General features: G+C 36.0%; 1 protein-coding gene across 4 annotated transcripts in view; it reads right to left on the reverse strand.

Annotated features, from left to right (window-relative positions):
* TENM2 (teneurin transmembrane protein 2) overlaps positions 1-23777 on the reverse strand; it is an 865315-nt gene that overhangs the window by 80839 nt on the left and 760699 nt on the right. For all 4 annotated transcript variants that reach the window (XM_087924563.1, XM_087924565.1, XM_087924562.1 and 1 more), the window contains 2 exons: positions 18244-18390; positions 770-980 (listed from right to left, as the gene is read on the reverse strand). In XM_087924563.1, the coding sequence (XP_087780689.1) occupies positions 770-980; positions 18244-18390 (358 nt within the window). The remainder of the gene's footprint in view (positions 1-769; positions 981-18243; positions 18391-23777) is intronic.

Genomic DNA, 23777 nt, shown 5'->3' on the forward strand with positions numbered 1-23777 from the left:
TTTGGGGTAAATAAAATAGAATAAATCTTAGAAGACTGAAATATAGACACTCACTGTAAATTAGAAAGTGATGAGATGTCTTTCTTTTGCAATGAAAACAAAATATTTTTTAAAAAATTATTTTCCATGTAGAATTGATATATATGCATCTGGCTTGAAACCTATACCATCCTAAGTCCCAAAGGGGCTTTTCCAAGAGGCAATCTGAATTTTCTGGTTTTTCTTTTGAAGATGTTATACTTTCAGGATATTTTGACTGATTAAATGCAGGAAATGTTAATTATTTAAAAATGCAGGTAGTATTTATAGCTTATAAAACAGTTTTAATGTAGCTAAAGGATGAACAGGGTAAAATCTGAAAATACCCCCCCCCCCAAAAAAAAATCCTCCGAAACACCATTTTCATATTTAGAATAATCATGAGACATGAAACAAAGGCTTATTCTTTCTGAAAGTCAGAGCATATCGAGCTCTCATTTATGTCATCATATTTTTCTCACGATAAAGCTGGGATTCCTTTTCTCTCCAAGCTTCCTGCATGCAGTAAATCCAATGCTAGTCCTTACCCATTTGGAGTCAGTATGCAAAGCCAGCATCCTGACATAAAGGCAGCATTAAAAAAAATCATGACAAAAAGTCCAGAATGAGATTTTAGCATGAGATGGAAAAAAATCTCGCTAGTGAAAGCTGCATTCCATGTTAAACCACTATTAAAACCTCTGCCAAAAGAATTCCCATGCCTTTACAAACTTGTATATTTGGTTATTACCTGCTATTGAAGGGGTTTTCTCCTGGGATTATATGAGTGCTGTCTTTTCCCACTAAGAGCTTAATTCGATCATAGAATGACTTTATAGCCTCTGAACCAGAGTGACTTTGCTGTATAATGTCTAGGGGATCACGTGAGCCACGACAGAGAAGGCTATTCTGACAAGTCGACTGGAGGCAGCAATCTGGATCCAGACAATCAATGAGGCCATCTGCAAGGAAGAACACATAAGCTATTTTCCCCAGTCATTTGATTGTATCACAGCTTATATCACCATTGCTTTCTTACAAGATGAACATAGCATTGCTAATCTCAGCACATTTAACTTTAGATATTCCCAAGCATTTTCATCAACCTAGTAACTTAAGTGTACAAAATTGCCTCTGTTACTGCTTTTAGGATCGGTATATCAAATGCCAAAATAAGTAATAAAGGTATATGCAGAATGGTTCTCAATTTTGGAATGGACTTTTTCAGCTTTGCTAAAGCCCCAAATTAGCTTTTTGTGAGTCTCAAGATTTGGGATCTGCAGATGACACTAAAATCCCGCCCATTTCACTACCCATATTAGTAGAGCAGTAGAATATAATATTATAATAGCAACAGAATAAACTTACTGTTTATACTGCTTCATAGTATCTTACAGCCCTCTCTTTACAGAATCAGCATATTTTCCCCAACAATCTGATTCCACTTTTTACCGACCTTGGAAGGATGGAACGCTGAGTCAACCTTGAGCCAGTCAGGATTGAACTGCTGGCAGTCGACAGAATTAGCCTGCAATACTGTATTCTAACCACTGTACCAACACATCATAATGTCCTATGAACATGTGTGTGTGTGTGTGTGGGTGTGAAAGTGTGTGTGTGTGAAAGTGTCCTACAAGGTGCAGCTTTTTCATATAAATTCATCTAAAATAAATGTTTATACAGATTGCCCATTAACCATTTTTTAAAATAAAAACGATCCTATTTTGATTCTTTAATAACGTATTTTTTCAATGCAAATTACTTCAGTGCAAGTTTGCCGCATATAAAATCTGCTTTTAAATATCATCTCTCTGTTTATATATAACTTTTAATAATCTTTTTTTTTTCCAGATTTGTTATCTGTGGCAGCCAGGGAAAGATTAGCTGGCTTTTCCTGATAGATCTCTGTGACTAAAAACTCCAATGAGAACAAGGTGGTTCAAACCTGTTTCTCCTGGAACATATCTGAAAGATTTTAATATACTTAATCCAGAAAATTTAATGAATTATTACCTACCATGTCTTTGTGATGGAGTGATATTTTCCTAAAATAATAGATGATGGATGTTTGGGTCTGATCAGCTACAAATCTGATTAGATATTTTGAATATTTATGCCATGTTCTCATAAGCAAAGACTCACCCATCATCATTTTGAGACTTTTAAAAAAGAAAACCGCATTGATAGCATTCATAGTTTTCATTTCATATACCACTAAGTTATTTTGCTATTTGAATTTAAGATTTCTTTTATAATTTCAAGGTCAGTGATTTGTGATCCTCACTAATCTGAAAGTCCTTTTTCATCATGGAGGTAGAATATTTTCTCAGATTCCACCCATTTTATATAATCAATGTGAGAAAGTAATAGGACTCCTATAATAATTGAAGATGGTTTTCCTATTAAAACTTGAACACTTCTTTCACAACACCTTGTTATTTCTGGTGCTTGTAATTATTCATGGAAAATTGTTTCCTGTATCTTTTTTGTACGTGCAGGTGGGAGAAGAAGAAAAGCCTGTCAATATATTAAGGGATGCAAAGGTAAGATGCAGCAAATTACTCTTTTCTACAAATTTGTGTTTATCTACTCCAGCTGTGAATACTTCTTTGCTTTGGCTGTTATAGGGGTGAGAGTATGTTATGCCTATAATGACCTCATCAAACTGCATGATTATGGGCTGAAGCATCAGTACACTTTGGACAACACCATGAACTTTAAATTGGCATACCAAACTCCCAGTAGCCTGTCAGTCATGAGAATAACATCTTCATGCCAGCAAGCCCCCTTGGATATAGTCTGACATTGCAATCTTCAGTAAATTACCCTGTCACTGCCAATCTTAGAGTTATTTCGCAAACAATCAAGAAGGCAATCAAACTGTTCTGAAGGGCCAGTTCAGGACTTCAGATGGCTAGACATTTCTCCATTCAATACTGGTGAAAAACCTATATATCACTACCTGGAGACTGAATGGAAATACACACGTACGTGAGCACGCACGCGCGTGCGCACACACACACACACACACACACAGAGGGTTTTTAGATTTTGCAGCAAGAATCTTCATGAAACTGCAATCCTTTTACTTTTCTGTCCTGTTGCAGTGCTTGCTAATATTAATTAATTTACAAAGCCTACCATTTTTTTTAGCAAGCAAATAATTTTTGAGTTGAACACAGATTAGATACCTTCTTCAATTGGGAAAAAAAGACACAGTATTAAACTGCAGATAGAAAGAACTGTAGATAGAAAGAAGTGTTACTTTTCAAAGGTTTTTTTAAAATATTTCTACAAGATATTTTAATTCTGGCTGTAATATTAAATGTAAGATATCAAAGTATCTGAAATCCTAAACTTATTACATTCCTAAACTTATTAGGAATGCCTTTCCTAATAGGATGTCCCCCAGATTATTCCCAGGAATCCCAGTCATGCTTGTTGGGAGTTTTAGAAATAAAATAAATTCCAAAGCACTGGATCCTAGCAAGCTGTGTTGTAGAATAAACCTTATTATACCAGAATTACCTATGCTACTCACAGACCCATCAATTACACACCCATTGTCACATACATTTGTATCTGACACTTTAGATACACTTATATTATGGTTGAATTGCTCATGAACAATGACATTTAAGTAATCTTTTTTTACTGAAGCAATAGAATACATTTCAGAGAATGATCTTCAATGCATAATAAGGAATAATGAGTTTAAGGGAGAATAGACACATTTAATTTTCTGATCTTATGTTGAATAAAAATGTTGTTAGTTGACTCTTAAATCTGATGGTGGTTATCAAACTCTTACATCATTTTGAATAAAATTCAATTATAGTTCATCTTAATAAATATTAGTGAAAGGTAGAATCTGTGAAGTAAAATCAGCATATATTTATATTTAAAATAATAAGAGTAATCCATATAAGATGTCTTTTTTAAAGCAATTTATTTATGTTTTCTGTGTACAAACATACATAAATAAATACATATGGGGTGGGCTTCAAAAATTTTAGCAACGGGTTCTCTGCTCAGTTGCTGGGTGGGCGTGACCTAGTCAGCCTCCTGCACTAATGACTAGGGGCATTTTTGCCCTCTCCCTTCTTTGGAGGCTTTCCTCAAGCCTCTGGAAGGCTGGTTTCCCTCCTCCCCAGGCTCCAGAGGCTCTGTGGAAGCCAGAAACGGGCCCATTTCCAGCCTTCCCAAACTTCCGGGTGGTCCATTTTTCACCCTCCCCAAGCCTCCGTGTGGGCCCTGCATTTATCTGCATCCAAAATGGGCTGCGTGGGGACTCCTGGGAGGGTGGGGTGGGTGGGGCCAGCCAGGAGTGGGATTTGGGGGTTCTCCAAACTGCACAGAATCTTAACTAGGACTTCTCCTGAACCCCTGTGAACCCCCAGCAGCCCACCCCTGAATACATACAGTTTAACTGTATGCAACAGTAAAATACAGTTTAAGGAGAACTTCATCAATGCTCAGGTATGAGACAAGATAAAAAGCCAAATATTTCAAAATCATCATGTATCAAGGATTTACAAGATAAATATCAAAAAGATAGTTTTTGAGAATGTGAATGCGAAGAATCTGTATCTTGAAAAAAAGAAATGGTAAATCACTTCTTATTGTTTTGAAGAGAATGATATGGTTGCTTTAAGTTATAAAGTGCTTTATAATGCTTATTTTGGCTACTTTCATAAGAATTATTTAGTGTGTTATTTAATTTCAGTCTAGATTAACTATATGCACACTTCATTCCAGTGGATCAACTATAGTACCATAATTGAAATAAATATTCAGTGCTTTAATCCAAACAAGACATATATATCGGTGTCCTTCTAAAAGCATACTCTTCAAGGCAGATAAATTTAAATGTATTTCTCAATGGTGTCCATGACAAAGGATGCCCATCAGTTTATACTTGTAACACACTGCTCAAAACACAAGGCAAAGTGTGTGTTGTAGCATAGTTTCTAATGATCACATTTGCCTCAACACCTTCCCCTCCCTGAAAATGGTTATTGGACTGTGGATGTATATGCGTGAATTCAAAAATTTAACCAGCTCATATTGTTAAAGTTGGTAACAACGTATCCAGTATCTAAGGATACAGCATTGATTTATATGTTATGCAAATACAAGCTTTGCATTGTAAGCAAAGGAAATGTTACTTACATATTGTGCTCGTTATGTGCAACCCAGCTTGGATATATCTAACATTGTCTAATTCAAGATAGAAACTGGATTTCAGATAAATGATATGGAATACAATACTCTTCATAGCAATCTATAGAAACAAATTTTTAGGATGGTACTATGGATGTCACTAATAGCTTATCAATGTATTCAATAAAATCTAATGTAGTAAGTTAAGTTCTAATAACTTCATTTTGCCTAAGAAAAGTGGCAGTAAATACTGTAGTATCTAATTGTTCTGCCACCATTCATCTGGGAATAGAGAAAGCAAACAGGAAATTGGTGATAAATTTAGTATTACATTAGAACAAGGAGTCTGATTTGTTACTCCTCTAAAAGATAGTACAAGTACAAACCTTAGGGTCAATCTGTGGAATTTCAACAACAATATGACAAGATAGGTTTAGGCTAAAGTTTGATTGCAGGAAAGGTCCTGGTTATGGTTCCTTTAGCTTCTTGAAAAAAGAGCCAAAAAGAATTGGCAGCATGTTCTTGTATATTTACTCAGAGATAGATAGATGATAGATAGATAGATAGATGATAGATAGATAGATAGATAGATAGATAGATAGATAGATAGATAGATAGATAGATAGATAGATAGATAGATAGATAGACAAGCACGCATAGACAGATAGGGCATTAACTATAAGTCTCTGATCAAAGTCCTGTCCCTGCTTCATAGCAATGAGCAAAGAAAGGAATGGAAGTTTGATCACAGAATTATGTTTCCTATCTTGAATTTTTGATCTTCTTTTGAAGACACACTTAGAAATTCATCTAGCATCAACCAGACAGACTTTCTCTAGTATGATATTCTTCCCAGAAATAAAAGATTTGCTGCCTCTGTTGCAATTGAAGCATATAATGAAATTATTTTAATTGTCTTGATACTGATTGTTATTGTTTTCTTATATGGCCTAGTTATATTAGCTGCATTTAATAATATATAGCATTGTGACTATTTTCTTGTTGTACAATTCCTTCATATACATGTTTGACAGTACCAAAACATTGAAATGAATATTGTTTATTAATAGAAATTATATTGTCCATCTTATAAATGGCTATTCTACAGTGGTTCTAAAATTGCTTTTCTGAAATAATACTGCTTTATGTTCCAGTAGCAGGAGATCCAGAAATATATAGAATTCCTTCTTTAGTTTTGATAGATCAAACTAACAATGCCAAGCCCAAATTAATTGCAAATTAATAAAGATTCAGTTACAAACAACTAAGAGATGAGGGAGGTGACATGTTACAATACAGCCAAATCAACAATGATTCTTCCCGGCTTTCTCATTTCAGGAGATATACAGCAAAGATATGAGCATCACTAGTATTGATGATTGACATAAACTTTCAGTCCAAAGGAAGAAGCATCTGTCACTTGGAGCTGCTTGTCAAAGAAATGTTCTGTTGAACAGGCAATCAAAGCTACTGCTTAGGTATGAGGCAGGGAAGATCAGTTGACTTCTGGTATATTTCACATACATTCAATCACTCATGTTCTTCATTCACTCACATGTTTCATTCAATTTCCTTTACAGTCAGAGTTTAGCAAAGGAAAATTAAAAACAAAACAAAAACAAATATGCAAGAACATTTTCACTGAATGAAGTTATCATTAAGTATATTACAACATCCATGCATGCATATTATCTACATAGAAAATATCCTAAATGCACACACTTAATCCTCATTTAATCTCAGCTGCACAGATTTATAAGCCTTTTGTGGTTTAATATCACCATGTTTGGAGAAACACCAGAACTGAAAAAGAACAGCCTTATATTCTCTATATGTCAGCATAGAAAAGGAACATCTGTTTTGTTTGCTTAAAAATGAATTCAAACATTTGCATTTAACTCAGAAGATTGGTCCTTTGACTGTGAAAAAATTGTACATATCACTATATGTGGGCATCTCCTAGGCCAATTTCAATGAATTTTGCTTGCAGTTTTCCCCTCAAAAAGTCATTGCCAGAATCAATAAAATGAACGTTAGTAACAAATTTGTGAAGATTGAAAATGCAAAACCATTATCGCTAATTGTACAGAATATTTTCCCCAAATTAGAAAAACCAAGTTCATGATTTAGTGACTCCCAGTATGAACCAGATTTGCTGCATATGCTACCCATATTTTTATATATTTAAAACTATCAATAACAGATTTCAATTGTTTATTATGGTAGCAATTTTAAAAATGACTTCAAGCATCAGGTCCATTGTATTTGCTCAGGGGAGCCTTTTTCCCCCCTCCTGAGGTATTCTGGGTATTTGTACTTAGAACCTTATAAATCTTTTGTCTGAGCTGAATTAGAAACTCCTGCTGTGCCAGAGCTTGATGAGGCAAGCTAAATTACATGATTTGCTTTTGTGCTCCGAAATACTTGCATTATCTTAAATGCCACAAGCCTGATGAAATATCAAATCACAGGATTCACCCTTCTATAAAGAAAAGCCGGTCCAAATAATTATTGCAGGAGGGCAAGATCTGTTATTTCTCTCTGTCTCTCTTTTTTTCCACACACTTTTCTCTTTTTTTAAAAGATGATTTTGTTTTTAAAAACTAAAATAATACATTCTTAAGCAAACAGGTAAAACATTCTGCTCAGAAAACATGTTACTTTGCAAAGGGAATCTTGTCTTGCCCCTAAATAAAGAAACCTTTATTTAGAGGCAAGACAAGTTACAACGACACTGAAAAAAAGTAACTTATGACCATTTTTCACACATGATCATTGCAGCATCCTCATGGTCACACGATTTACATTCAGATGCTTGACAACTGACACGTTTATGATGGTTGCAGTGTCCTGGGCTCATGTGATCCCCTTTTGCAATCTTCTGACTCGCAAAGTCAGTGAGGAAGCCAGATTCACTTAACAATTGCATTACTAACTTAACAACTGCAGTGTTTCACTTAACAACTGTGGCAAGAAAGGTCATAAAATTGGTCAAAATTCACTTAACAAATGTCTAACTTAATCCAGAAATTTGGGGCTCAATTGTGGTCATAAGTCGAGGACTACTGTATAACCAAAATTAATATAGACCTAATATAGAGTAGGCTCTGCCAACTGGCCTGGGCCCCAATATGGTTGTTCATTCTGGAGGTGGCTGTTAGATTAGGAAAGACTTCACCTTTCCACGTGTACTTTGTATTCCCTTCCTCCCCATCTTCTAACAGTATTTATTAATGGTTTTTAAAAAATTAACGTGTAGCAATTTTAATAAGCCACCCAGAGTCATCTCTGGAGAAAATGGGTGACACATAAATTTAATAAATAAAGAAATAATAAGTAAATAAATAAAATTGTAAATCTTAAAAAAATAAGCAAAAATAATTACAGATGCCACCAAACTAACATACCTATGACAAACATTTTTGGGCTAAGGTTAATTTTAACTCGTTTAATTTATAGTGTTCCTACAGAAGTTGGGCACAAAAGATCTTTCAAAATGCATAGGAGAAAAAATTGAGTGGACAAGATTTTCTGTCCAATTTCTTTTAGCAGAAGCAGAATTTCTCCAATAATATCTTAAGCAAAGAAGTTTCCATTAGTGGCAACAATAGTATTGCTACTAAGAAAGCACAATGCACAAAAACCAGAAAGGTGCTATCTGCTGGAGAGAGTACAGTGAAATACAAGATTTTTGCACACGCTCCACTCTTGCTACATTCCACTGTCTGAAACGTTTTCTAATGCAAATTGCCCTCTCCTCAAATTGAATGACAACTGCTAAGAAAAAAATGCAGAAAATTGCTTGGTATTCTTTCATAGTTCATGGGAAAACAGTAATGGATTATATACCCAATGGAAAAGGACGTCCACTTTCTACCTAAGTGCTTTGGGGACTAAAACATCTATCTGTAGCTAATTGCTGCTCTAGCTGGCTTGAGTAAAAGGAAAGGAATGATATAAATAAGAGTTTTGAAGAGAATGTGGAATATCATCTCCTGAAACATGTCAGATGATGTTGAGAAGGCAAATCAACTACAGAAAATCAGTCAAATTTCCTAGAAGAACTGGAATATCTCCAGAAAACAGTTTCTAATGATTACCCACCTAGGATTGTACTGGGTAAGATTTCCCACTTTTGGCAAAATTAAAACAACAAGATTTGATTTTTGTTTTATTCAGCTTCTCTGATGAGACGTTAAGGATGCTGTACTTGTTGTACAATGGTGATGTGCCAAAGTGTCAAAGACTGACATGTCCATATGTGTTCTGAACTAGGCTTCCTTAGAAAGTATAAAACACAATCTTAGTCCCGGTAAAACCTCTTTTATCTCCACAGCTGTGAATTACGTTCATTCACAGCCTGCAAAGCTTTAAGTTGACACAGAGTCAAACAGAACTTTTCAAAGCTTGAATCGACCAGATGAACTAATTGCTTCCTGCAAAAGCTCATGTTCCATTCACTCCTCCTTTATATCCTATAGGAGTGGCCAATTATCTCCAAGGTTTGGTCTTACTCCTGAGTCAACCCTGCATTCTTAATTGTTCTTGTTTTCTGGTAGCCCTGTGCAAGCACAGACTGGGAACCGGTTTCAGACACTCCCCCGCCTCATTGCTGTCTGAGTCTGAAGGCAGCTGATGACTGCCGGCCTGCCCTGGCCCCATCCCTGCCTCAGATGCAGAGCCCTTGTCCGAGCTCTCCTTAGCCTCCAAGACTGGCCCTGGTTCCTCCCCAACCTCCTCGCTACTGTCCAACTCTACTGCCAGCTTCATCAGCTACCAGCGGGCCACAACAATATGGTGTTATGCTGATGAGACATGGATAAGGTAACACATTTATATATAAAGAAATCTGCGCTACAATAACTCAGGAACCACATTAATAGTGATATTTTGTGTCACCAAACAATCTTCCCCAGCTTCTCTCTAACTGGAATGTCAAAGCAAGGTAGTATTTCTTCTTTTGAAAACCTTACAGAGAAGCTATCTGTGTAGACTTATGCCATTGTATTTGTTTACAGGCTTTATGATTTAATTAATAAATTAAATATGATTTAATTAATAAATTAAATATGATTTAATTATAAATTAAATGATTTAATTAATAAATTCAATATCCTCTTAATGGTTTTAAAGTTAGTTTGGGATTTCTTTGGGAAGAAAATAATGCAGTAAAACTATAGGCATATAAATATTTTAAATAGTATAGAGAAAGGAGCAGAAATAAAAGTATGGTACATCTTTAGTCCCTTAGAGAATAATAAGAGTCATTAGATCATAATTTTAGTTGTTTTCCTCAAACCTTACTTTGATTACTTATATATTACTCAGACATGGGCAGAAAATGTGATTTATAAACTGAAATAATAAATGACAAAATGGTGTTCTGCAGTATGATTTGAGACAAATTTGGCAGAATGCTTTGTTATTTTTCTTCCACTGCTATCCCAAAAATTAAGTTTACCAGTTAATATTTATTTTATATGCTGCTTATTAATGCTGGGCAGGATCATAATTGAAACAAATAAAAATAGAGTTAAGTAATGGATCGAGAGTTATATATTTGTAGATAAGCCCAAGTCGTGCAAGTAATTCAGTCTTTACCTCTAATAGTAGAAATAGAGGAAAAAGAATACTTAAAATTAAAATCTCTTGTTTGTCTGTAAATCTTGCTTCCAAATACTTTAACTCACTGAAAAAAGTCTATGATGTTTTAATTTCATGTGGCATATAATGAAATTTATAGATTTTAATCATAATCCTGTGAGTGTGTAAAAATTGTCATATAATTATAAATAAACTAGCCTTAATCTCCATCAAATACACATAACAATTATTTACTGAGAACTTGATTAAAAAGGGATTAAATTTTAAAAGGATTCTGCATAGAGTAAACTAATGGATTTCAAACATTTTTAAAATTAATTATACCCATACCTTTGAATGAAGCTTTAATAAAGAGCTAGCATCTGGAAAACCTTTTTTTTTTAATTAGGAAACTTCTTTGGTAAAATATATTTTAGAAAAGCATTCCCTTTAAATACAGGTGTGCAAATTGCGTATGCATATCTACGCATGTATACGCATAAAAATCAGTAAGTTATGAAACAACTTAATGATGTCTTCTAAGATAAGAAAAATAAACATTACATATTTAACAATGAAGAACTTTCATCCTGGTCATACAAGAGTTTGATTGATTGGTATTTTATTTTAAAGCAGAAAATAAATAGACACCACAGAAGTGATTAGGGATTCTATTTGGTCTCGTTTCCTCCCCCTCAATGATTATACCCAAAGATATCATAATTCCATGAAGAGCACTGGCTCACATGGTTAGGACACTATGATGGATGTTAGCAAGCCTGCATTTGAGACCCAAGTAATGCTGAATGTTGGGGTGACTCCCATCATTTGTTCCAGCTCCTGGGACATAAAAAGAGCCCCCATGGTGATGCCTGGGCAACAATGATGTCACTGGCTAAGCCTTTCAGCCCTGAAGTACCTTACCACAATGCCTCCAATCAGTGGTGGGATTCAAATTTTTTTAGTACCAGTTCTGTGGGCGTGGCTTGGTGGGCCGTAAGAAAATTTTGGTGGGCCACAAAGAAATCTCACCCCCAGAGCACCCCCCCAAAAAAAATTAATCCAGGCTGTGCAAAAACACAAGGCTGCACCACTCACATGGCCCGCGGGAACCCTCCCCGCCCACTCACTCCCTACCTGGTAAATTTGCCTGCTAAACTGCTATTTTTCATTTTTCCGACCATCATCTGTTCTGCTGTGCTGGGAGATTTAGATTAGCTAGGAAGCAGGAAATGGTTGGATTTCTTGCTTTCTAGCTAGTCTTTCAATCTTCGCCTCTGCTTTTAAGTACAGCCGAATCTTAGGACTGAAGGTTTGCTTGCAAGCAAATCCAGTGCAGACTCACAGCAAGCAAATTTGAGAGACTGAACTAGCCGATGACAGATAGAGAGATCACTGAATGATTCTGTGAGCAACTCAATCTGCCTGCTTTGCCTTATTTTGGGTAAAAGTTGCTCTTTTTAAAATAAAAAATCCAATATTTACATACATGGTGTATTATGAGTTAATTTTGTGAGTTTGCTTGCAAGCAAATTTTATGTGACAGACTGAGCTAGCCGATGGCAGATAGATAGATTTCTGAATTAATCTGTGATTCAATCTGCCTGCTTTGTCTGATTTTGGGTAAAAGTTGCTCTTTTTTTATAATTTATATAAATCAATATTTATATAAATATTTATAATATTTACATACAAGCCAGGCCCAGCCAGTCACATGACCCCCAAGCCACACCCACAAATTAGGCCACACCCACAGAACCAGTTAGTGGTCCCTGGGATCTTAAATCATGAGTTTGGTGGTCCCTGAGGTCCAAAAGGTTGGCGACCCCTGCTCTGCACTACTCAAATTTTCCACTACCAGTTCTCCAGAACTGGTCAGAACCTGCTGAATACCATCTCTGCCTCTAATACAAACAGGGCCATCATAATTCCAAACATACTATGATAGGATGTGAATAAGTGTTTTAAAAATTGATCAACTCTTACATTAATTTAGCTCTAGCATTTATATCTAAAATAATTCATCTAGTTGGTCATTTTTCCTCAAACTTCCTTAGAATTTTTCTTCCTGTAAGACTGTAGTGGTTGACCATAAAAACATAATGGGCCACAAATAGAGAAATCAGTATGCTTTAAGGCAAGAAGAAAAACTCAGTAAAGAGTTCTTTACATTCCAAAAACTTCTCTTAAAAGTGTAACAACATCAGTGTTTTCACATCAAATAATTGCAAGTGGCCATAGAATTATGGAGAAATTGTGGTCAAGGATATCCTATTGTACAGCCATTTAAAATGCTTTTAACTCAGAGGAAGATTTGTAAATAGGCTACAGCATTTGCTGGAGCAAGGAACAAGGAGAAGTTTAAAGATTGAGTGTTGAGTTGCAAATACTCTAATTCAGCACTAATAGGGTGTCACAGAAAATTAAGAGTAACAGAGAAGTAAAAATTATACTATAAGAAGTTGGAAGATTCCTGTGACCCTATTTCTGAAACAATATCATTACATTTAGAAAGAACTGACTCGATAGAGGTGAAAAATAATATTTTGCACAGGAAAAAGAATTGAAGCTTTTTTTAAAAAGCCCTCTTTGTTTATTTAAAAGTTTCCTGTGTACCTCTGTTCTCCTTCAGGCCTATCATGTCCTGTCCTGTTATCCTGTCTTGTCCTGTCCTGTCCTATCCTATCCTATCCCATCCCATAAGAATATTTTATAATGTATTATAAAAAAAAGATTTGTACTTTTTAAATATAATTGATTCCTTTCACACTTAAGTAGCTCAAACAAATTTGTGGATAACTGAAAATGAGCTTCCAGGAAAATAAATGCAAAAATTGCACACTAGCAAATGAAAACATAACATGGAGCTTTCTTGTGATTTCTTAATGTTTAGCGTACCAGAATTGTTCTTTTTCATGACTGGTAGTTGGTTGGTGATTTTAACAGAAATTCATCATATAACCTTTCATAAAAGGATTCAGAATGGTTTTTCTTTCTCATTTTAAATAAGTATAATATATGTGTATGAACCTTAAATGGAAGTGTACATACCATTTCATTCTGCTTATGACAAATCAGAAAAAAATGTAACATTTTCAGTGCTTTCTTTATCACATATCTCTGTCGTTTGCTTAGAGGCATTGCACCTATTTTTAGAATGTATGTATGTATGTATGTATGTATGTATGTATGTATGTATAAATACCAACCACCCAAACACCTCATGGAACTAACAGAACACTACTTAACCAACACATATTTCATATACAAAGGACAAAGATACAAGCAAATTGAATGAGCCCCTATGGGATCACCACTGTCACCCGTCATTGCAAACCTGTTCATGGAAGAATTCGAATCCAGAGCCCTAGCCAATGCCACCCACAAACCCAAACTATTGTTAAGATACATCAATGACACTTTTGTTATTTGGCCCCATGGAAAAGAAAACCTAACACACCTAAACAGCACACACCCCAAAATCAAATTCACCATGGAAATGGAAACAAACAAACAACTATCATTCCTAGATGTACTAATCTACAAAAAAACAGATGGCACACTAGGACACACCATATACCAGAAGAAAACACACACCAACCACTATCTCAATGCCCAATCCCACCACCACCCAGCACAGATAAACTCCGTGGCCAAAACACTAATTGTTATAGATCGGAAAAAGGGGAGGCCACACCAGAGCATTCCAATAACACACTTTATTCAGGGGAATAAAGGGGGCTGTCGCGTCTGCGTCTAACAGGCAGACTTACCAGCGAACAGCGGCTGGCTCGACCTCGCAGCCGGCTTTTATAGCCGGCTGTCGAAGGGAGCCAGCCAATGGGGGCTGCAAACGCCCCCGCGGAATGAACGGACCTGATGGGGAACTTGTGTCAGTCCCGGGGACATAACACTAATTGCCAGAACCAAATGCCTGACAGACAAGACACACATAAAGACTGAACTATGCACCCTGACTAAAGTACTGACAGCCAATGGCTTCCACAAAAGCAAAATCACTAGCTTGATCCACAAAAACACACTGAGACATAATGGAGACCTAGAAGATGAACAGGCCTATGGAACAGCTGTCCTGCCCTACATAAGAGGTACTACAGACAAAATCAGTAAGATACTACACAGGCATCACATCAAGACTGCCTTCAAAACAGACAGAAAAATAGCATCCATCCTTAGAAACCCCAAAGATAAAATTGACCTGGAAAACCAAGGCGTATATGAGATTCCCTGCACATCATGCCCTGCCATATACATCAGACAGACCAATAGAAGAATAAGTACCCACCTGGATGAACACAAAAATGCAGTAAAAAAGCTGGAACACATTTCTTCACTAGTCCAACACATGAAAGCCACAGGTCACAGCATCAACTTCAATGGTACCAAAACCCTAGCCACTATAGAAAACCCCAACTACAGAATTATCAGAGAAGCCATAGAGATTGAAAAAAGACCTGAAATCATGAATAGAAGAGATGACTCCACCAGACTGTCAATTATCTAGAAGCCTGCACTCTCAAACAAAAAAATCTCCACACCACAAGCCAGGCAAACACCTGGGCACAAACAGACTCCCCCTGATACCTCCAGCTCAAACACACCCCAACCAGTCTCCCAGATAAAACCCAGCTTCCTAATAAATGATAGCTGTCTGTTTACGCGGCGCCAAGCCGCACTAAAAGCCTCCAATACAGGAAACACAATGTTGCCAGCCAATCAAGACAAAAAAGAAGATACTAGCAACACCAATCAAGCAGAACACAGCAAACTCCAAGACCAATAAACACAGACCAAGACTCCCAACCAATCAGGATGAAGAAAAAACCATTCTGGCACAGCAGTAGGCTAGCACCAAATTTAAAACAGAAATGGCTGTGAAAGACAAACACAATACAGAAGCCTGATGATGGCAGATGAGGTTCTGCCGAAACGTTGCTACAACTTTAAATGTACAACTATAATGACGTGGAAAAATACTCGAACAAAGCTGAATAACACACACACACACACACACACACACACACACAAGTTGAATGTATTCCTACTATACAAATGAATTTTATCTCATAGTATTTGTGAATAAAATCAATCTTGGCCTCCAGATGTTTTGGACAATTTCTACCATCATCAATGATGATATCCATAAAAAGCCAGAATAAAATAAAAATGATAATAAAGCTCACAATGGTACAGCACTTTAAAGATTTTTTTTTGCTCAAGTGCCAGCTTCACTTGTTTGCATCCTTTCTCTGTTTTTACAGTGATTGATTGATTGATTGATTGTGTGCCATCAACTCAGTGTCAACTTTTAGCAACCACACAGACTTTCTCCAGGATGCTTTCATTTCTTAATATTATCTATCCATGCTATTTCCTTGGTAAAATATAGGAGTAATTTATACTTTTCTTTCCTTGCACAGTATGAAATGATACTTTACCATTATCATTAAAATGATTGTCTGCCTCCAGCATTTTTCTAATTTGTTGCTGTTTAGCTGATTTAGCTACTAGTTGCTTTTTCTGGGGATTTGCAATGACTTCCATGCCTAGGAATCTATAGTTTTGGCTTATTTACATTCTTAGTGTTCTTTGCTTACTCCTCCCAAGAATACTCACTTTCCCCCTCATCATAATAAATGGTGCATACTCATAATAAACTTTTCCCCACAATTGAACTCATTTTGATACTGATAGATCCTAAACAAAAGGGTTATTAAAAGACAAAGTTTCATTTAAGCACAAGTCTTAACAACTTCCTGGACATCTCTATATTTTATTGGCTATTTTTTAAGCTTTCTTGTCTACTATATAGCTGTGGGATTTTTTATGTAATAGTAATAACATCTGTTCTTGCTTAACTTGTTTTGGTGTGTGTGTGTGATCAACTAGGGTTGCCTATGTATTGCCACCTTGTCAGGCAGATCCTCAATAGAAAATATATTAGTACAATCTGCATACTAGAATACACTTGTATTGTTGTCTTCGACCAATATACCTTTTACATCATAAAAAGCATTCTTCACACATTTATCTACAATACAGGATGTGGGCAGTAAGACATTGCCCATCTCTCTCTTGCACCCTGTTGAACTGCTTGCCAAGATTTTTTACTTAATTTTGCAAAATTAATTAGATGTTCTGTTTACTTCGATCATCTACTGTTTTTACTGCACAAAGCAACTCCATGTTTTGCAAAGAATTTTGTAATTCAGGCTATATAGCTTTCTCTAAAATAACATATCAAAATATTATTTACTTGTGTATACTTCTCAACGAGTCTCAAAAACAAAACAATTCACTTCCACTTCACCCCAGTGAAGTTTGCAGAAAGTTCAACTATACTACAGCTGATTGGAAAAAAAGGCACTTCAGTTTTCCAGTGCTGTTGACATCATGGCAATCCAATCATCTAGTTCTATTTTCACTCTAATGCTGAACCTTATGAATAGGTCCCTATGGTCAACAGGCCAAAGAATGCAAGAAGCACTCAAGTAAACAACTTGTGACAATAAGCTTTAAATGTTGAGAAAGGTTGTTGGTTGAATGTTAAACTATTAATAAAAATGAGTTCTTCAAATATTATTCAATATATCTGGAGCTAAATCCTTGAAAACTGATTGTGTATGATGGATAAAAATGCATGTGGAAGGAAATACACACACACACACACACACACACACACACACAGATTGAAAAAATGTAATACATAAAAATGTGTGACTGGTGAATGTGATAAAACAAATAGCTCTAGCATTTGAAGTCAGAGGTATACTTTATACTAAAATAATTTTCAACTTATCATAGGATAAATTTCTTCCAACATATAGTGTCTTCAGGACAATATATATCAATATTGAGACAGAACTCTGTTTTACTGATTAACATGTTATTTAAAAAAAAACACCCAAGAATAAATTCTTGTATCATAGCCAGTAAAATGAATTCCACTATTCCGTTCCATTTAGCACTTTCTGCTTTGTGAATTGAAGTTGATAAAATACAAGTATTACCTTTGTCCAGAATTCTCTTGTATTTGCCCACAGCTGGCAGTTAACAATACCTTGGAAAATTTCCTGCTTAACCATCTGTGCCTTTGCTTGAATAATCTACAATGTATGCTGGTATTTTTTGCAAGTGCAAGTCACAGAGAGGGTATATCTGAAGGAGCACTGAGACTTGAAATTCTAAATCACACAAATGCCTAGTGAGAAATCTAGCCTCCAAATCTGAACTTTGCCAGAAATGAATCAAGTCCTATATTTAAAATATGTCTTTCAGGTCGCATTATTTTGCTCACAAGAGTACTACTTTATCCATCTCATTTGCTTCAATGGAAATGTAACAACAACACTTGACAATAGTAGGAGAGAGGGTCTTTCACTCGTAAAATGACTCATGATGAAACTGCACATAACCCTCTGTTCTTTCAAGGCTGGGAATTGGAAGACTTTTGCTCACCTCCCTCATTATCCTTGTTATCAGCACAGGAGGTTTCCATAGCAACATTGCATCCAGGCCCTCTCCAGCCGGTCTGGCAGACACACTGCCAGCTGTTCTGACCGAGTGTGCATCTCCCATTGCCATTGCACAAATCAGGGCAGCCATCTGGTTGAAGAAACGAAGAAGATAAGTTCAAGTAATACTGATTTGCACGAATATTCTATGCTGTAGGCACATTAAACAACATTACTGCACACCCAAAAAGAAAGCTAAAGACTATATCAGGTGGGTTTGTTGCTGTAAAGGACATCATTTATTTGAAGTTGAATAAGTAGAGGGCAAAAGAAAGTGTGTGAAAATTATATGTAGTCTTTCTTGACAACAAGAAAGATCTACTAGACAGCCTGTGATCCATTGGATCAGCAGTTCATAGATATTCACTTACTTAAACAAAAAAACAAAATAACCATAAGCAAAATAACAGTGGGAATGGGCGTGACTTCCTGCCAGCTAGAGCGATGCTCACTGCTCTCAAGTGGCTGATGGTAAAACCTGGCCTTCAATGCCTTCAAAACCTGGCTGATGGCAAAACCTGGCCTTCAAAGCCTTCAAAGCTAGGATGGGACTGGTCTAACTGATCTCCAGAAACCAGACAGGCTGGCCTACCCAGCTTTTAGAGAGGTAGGGTGACCCTGATATACTGAACCCCCAGGGGATGATGTGGCAGCATTGAAATCATCATAAATTTGTGAAAATTTCAATCCCACAGGAGTCATGAGTCCCAGGTTTTGGACACATTCTGTCATTTAGCTCAGTGGCCCCCAACTTTTGGGCACCACGGATCGTTTCCATGGAGAGAGATTTTTCTGCGAACTGGAGGGGGCATAGCTTCAGATGCTGCCTGAATCCCATGGATGGGGCTATACTTATTTGTGTGGCCTGCTTACTGTTATGCCTGTGCCAGTCCATGGACTAGGGATTGTGGACCCTGACTTAACTCATTTGAGGTTGGTTCAAAAATTGTTGCCCTACAATGCACCATTTCACCCAGTTAGGGGCCTGAGAGTTTTACTATATAGTACATAGATTTTTAAAGGCTTTCAATATGAGATTATAATTTCTTCTAATAACTATATTTTGTTTCCATTATCTTTAAATAACTAGTTAACATAACATCTTCCTATTTCTTTATAAATATGATGGAACTTTCTCATGGATGAAGCTACTTTATGGTTTTCAGCAATTACTGTATGTCACTGAATAAATTAATAGTGAATAGCGGTAATTTAAATAAAAAGTACTACATTGCATGATCATTCTTGTTATTTCAGATAACTATATACATTTACAAAAATAAACTTGCAATATAAATAGATCTGGGCATAAATTTGTATTTTATAAAGGATATGGTAGAAAACATGAAACAAGTCCTATCTTTCACTTTCTCAAATGCAGATTTCATTATTGAGGTAATGGTTATTTATCATAACTAATTACATTAAACCGAATCTAAGTTTATAGATACTTAATTTACAGAGAATATGTTATAAAGCACTACCAACAGCAAAAGATAGCGTTTTCTGATCATTCAGAAATAATCATGTTCATATCAAAATAAGGAAGAATAAAACAATCTGTTTGGTCAAATGTCATTTACAGATTAGAAGTAAAACTTCCCACATAATAGTTACACTCATTACATTATTTTCTGGGTAGCAATCTATATGTTCAAGGGTTGTTCCTGTTCTTGTAGTCATCTGGATTTCTACAGCCCACATACGGTAAACATTTCACCTCACCCCATTCCTAAGAGGTCTGTAAGGGGCGAGCATAAGTGCACGATTGTGCCAACCATCCCTGTATTATTGTCCCCATTTATTCGTACCTATTTCCTGTATTCTTACTCATGTTTATACTTATATCTATTATCTTGTAAGCGATTGACAAATCAAATAAATAAATAAATAATAATAAAATAAACAATGCCTCCTCAACTTACAACAGTTCACTTAATGGCCATTCGAAGTTACAATGGCACTGAAAGAAGTGAGTTATAACCATTTTTCACACTCACAACAGCAGCATCCCCATCCTCACGTGTTCAAAATTCAGGCATTTGGTAACTGACTCATATTTGTGACCGTTGTAGTGTCCTGAGGTCACGTGATCACCTTTTGTGACTTTCTGACAAGCAAATTCAACAGGGAAGCCAGGTTCATTTAATCATGTTATTAACTTAATAACTGCAATGAATCATTTAACGATTTGGCAAGAAAGATTGTAAAATGGGACAAAATTCACTTAACAAATATCTCTCTTAGTAGTAGAAATTTTGGACTCAATTGTGGTCGCAAGGACTATCTATATTTTTGCTCTCACTAATCCCTAAAACAAGTAGTACTGGCTTAACATAATAAATGATTTTTTTAAAAAAGTGATTAATGCCATTGCATGGATATTTAATCCAAATATCCATGCAATGGCAATCAGCATCCTGAAGGTAAATGGTCTCAAGAGATAAAAGAACTAATTGTCTTATTAATTAAAAGAAAGAGGAAAAAAGAGGAATGAGAAAGGGGAGCAGTCACACAATTAAAGTGTTCAAGTCTATCTGATTCTGACAGAGTTTTTCTTTTTAAACCACCCCTCCCATTGCATTTTGCTTTCCAAAGTGTATTATTTCCCAATCTATTTCTTCATGAGAAGATCTTTCTTTCTAGGTGGAATGCTTCATTTCAGAGCTATTGCTAGACTCAAGCAGAACAAAGGGATCTAATTAAGTCTAACAGCAGTTTTAAAAGGCTGCCCCTTCAAAACAAAAAAATATATCTGTGGCAAATATTTTCTCTTTGCACACACAAAAGTTACAAATGACTATCTTGCAATCGCAGTGAGAGTAAAAGAAAGGATAGCTGTTCCTTCAGACTAAAATATTTCTGGGAGTTCCTTTTTTGAAAACACTTAACTAGTGACTGGAAGAACACTGTTTTTCCCCCTAATATTTCATGATTAGATGTTTCTTGAATGTTTATTTTCCTGAAGTCAGTGATTATTTCTTGCAGGGTTACTTGTTTGCATCCTGTGACTTAAACAGTGCAGTAAACTTCTTTAACGATCATTTTGCATTATCCTTTGTATTCTTGTTTTCTTCTTTTAAAAGTTTAATAACATCCCACTAATTTTGATCATATGAAGAACACTTGAGGAACAGTTGCAGGAACTGGGTATCAGAGGTGTTATTCAGCAGGTTCTGACCAGTTCTGGAGAACTGGTAGCGGAAATTTTGAGTAGTTCAGAGAACTGGCAAATACCACCTCTGACTGGAGATTTTACAAGTATCCTTCCTCTGCCACACCCACCAATACACGTCTACAGAACCAGTAGTAAAAAAATTTGAATCCCACCACTGCTGGGTATGTCTATTCTAAAGAAGAGAAGGTCTAGAGGATGGCATGATAGCAGTCTTCCAATATCTAAGCAGCTGTCATAAAGAAGAGAGAGTCAATCTATTCCCCAAAGCACCTGAAGGCAAGAGAAGAAGTAATGGATGGAGACTTATCAAGGAGACATCCAAACTAGAACTAAGGAGAAATTTCTTGACAGCAATTAATCAGTGGAATGGCTTGCCCCCAGAGGTTGTGGGTGCTCCAACACTGGAGATTATAAAGAACTGATTGGACAGCCATTTGTCTGAAATGGTATAGGATATAGGATCACCTGCTTAAGCAGGTGGGTTGGACCAGAAGATTTAAAAGGTTCTTTCCAAATCTGCTATTTCTGTTATTCTGATCTCACTTGACGCAAACTATATAGAAGTTTCAAAAGCTTCCCAGAGATATTCTTTTTAATGGCACTTTATTTTCTGTACTGATATGTACAGAGAGATGTCTCTACTTTCCCTTTCCCATTCAAACAACCTATGGCTGAGGAAACTACACGGAAAATCTTGTTCGTTTGTTTCTTTGTTTTGCTCCCTAATAATCTGCTCCAAGGACACTCAACAAATGCAGAATGTGGAAAAGCTGCTGTAATATTTAAGAGGCAGGAACCTTCTACCAACTCTGCATGAATCTGGAAATTAGAAACAACAACATTGGAACATTTTGGAATGAAGCTGCTATTATTTGGTGTTGAAGGCTGAGAAAATGTATTTATGTTTCTTACCACTTTGTACAAAAATGGTTAAAACCCTAAAAAAAAAATAGAAGGAATCTCTCTCCCACTCATATTCAGGATATCCATATCCATATTATCAAGAATGAAATCCTGAGGACGACTGGGATCTCTCCTTTTTTGTGAAAATTAAAAAAAGTAATTTATTAGGCCTTATAATTCCTATTTCTATTATTTATATGTTGAGAATAAATTTCAGTGTATAATCGATTGATGGGGACATTTTCTACTTGTTGTGTTGTGCATATTTGTTTCTAATGAAGTTCTTCACAAACAATACATTTTGTGTAGCTATGAGACCCGTCACTTTTTGGCCATTCCATGAGAGACATAATAAAATACTAGAATACCATCTCAGGATCCCTGCTTGGCTGCCAGCAATTACTCTCCCATATGTGCCATTTGCTAATGCTTTCTGCTACATCTTAACAAGGCAATGAACCTCAAATCCATTTACTAGTTAGAGGCATTGACATTAAAAAGAAACCCATTATTTCATGATGAGAATGTTGATTCTATTCAGCAAAGGTCACTTTGTGAATGTGTACATAAATGTCCATCAAAAGTCATAAACCCATACTGTTATGGATCTCTTTGACAATAGAAATGCTTCTTGATTGGAAACATACAGTAGGATCACATTAAATCTGCTGATGGTTGGCAATCTGACTATCTGAAAATTTTACTAACACTGTATTAGCAGTAATATCAGTCTGAAGTCAGACAGTAAGGGAACTTTATTTGCCTTTTAATATAAAGTGAGAGTAATAATTGAGACAGGAGTTGAAAGAGAGGCTGTGAGTCTTTATAGAACACTGTAGAGATCAAAGGAGATGCTGTTTAAAATAGCTTTGTTGGAGCATTGCCTTCAATATTTGTGAACCTAGAGCCACATGTTCCTATGAAATGGCCTCAGCCCTTTGGAACATTTTGGCCCTTAGGTTTTGGCCCTTAGGTATGTGAAATTGGATCCCACCCTCCTGACCTTCTGGAAGAGCCCAAAGTCCTGGTACTGCCAGTTGGCCTGGGGCCCCAATGGCTCATTCTGAACGTAGATAATTGACTAATAGCAGTTCCCCTTAACGTTCTTTTCCCTTCCTTCCCATTTAGCTATGTATTTTATTGCAATTTTAATTTGATTTTATAGATGTCTATCTATCTATCTATCTATCTATCTATCTATCTATCTATCTATCTATCTATCAATCATCTATCTATTTATTTCATTTTAATATTGTAAGCTGCCCACAATCACCTTGCAACAAGATGCATAGCAAATAAATTAGTCAATCATCCACTCTGAATGTGGATGACTGACTAATAGCAGTCCCTCGCTTCCCATTTAGTTATAACTTGTATTTTATTGAAATTTAATTTTG

The sequence above is a fragment of the Pseudonaja textilis genome, chromosome 2 (assembly GCF_049901715.1).
Source record: "Pseudonaja textilis isolate UNSWEBS1 chromosome 2, rPseTex1.2, whole genome shotgun sequence".
Classification (NCBI taxonomy): domain Eukaryota; kingdom Metazoa; phylum Chordata; class Lepidosauria; order Squamata; family Elapidae; genus Pseudonaja; species Pseudonaja textilis.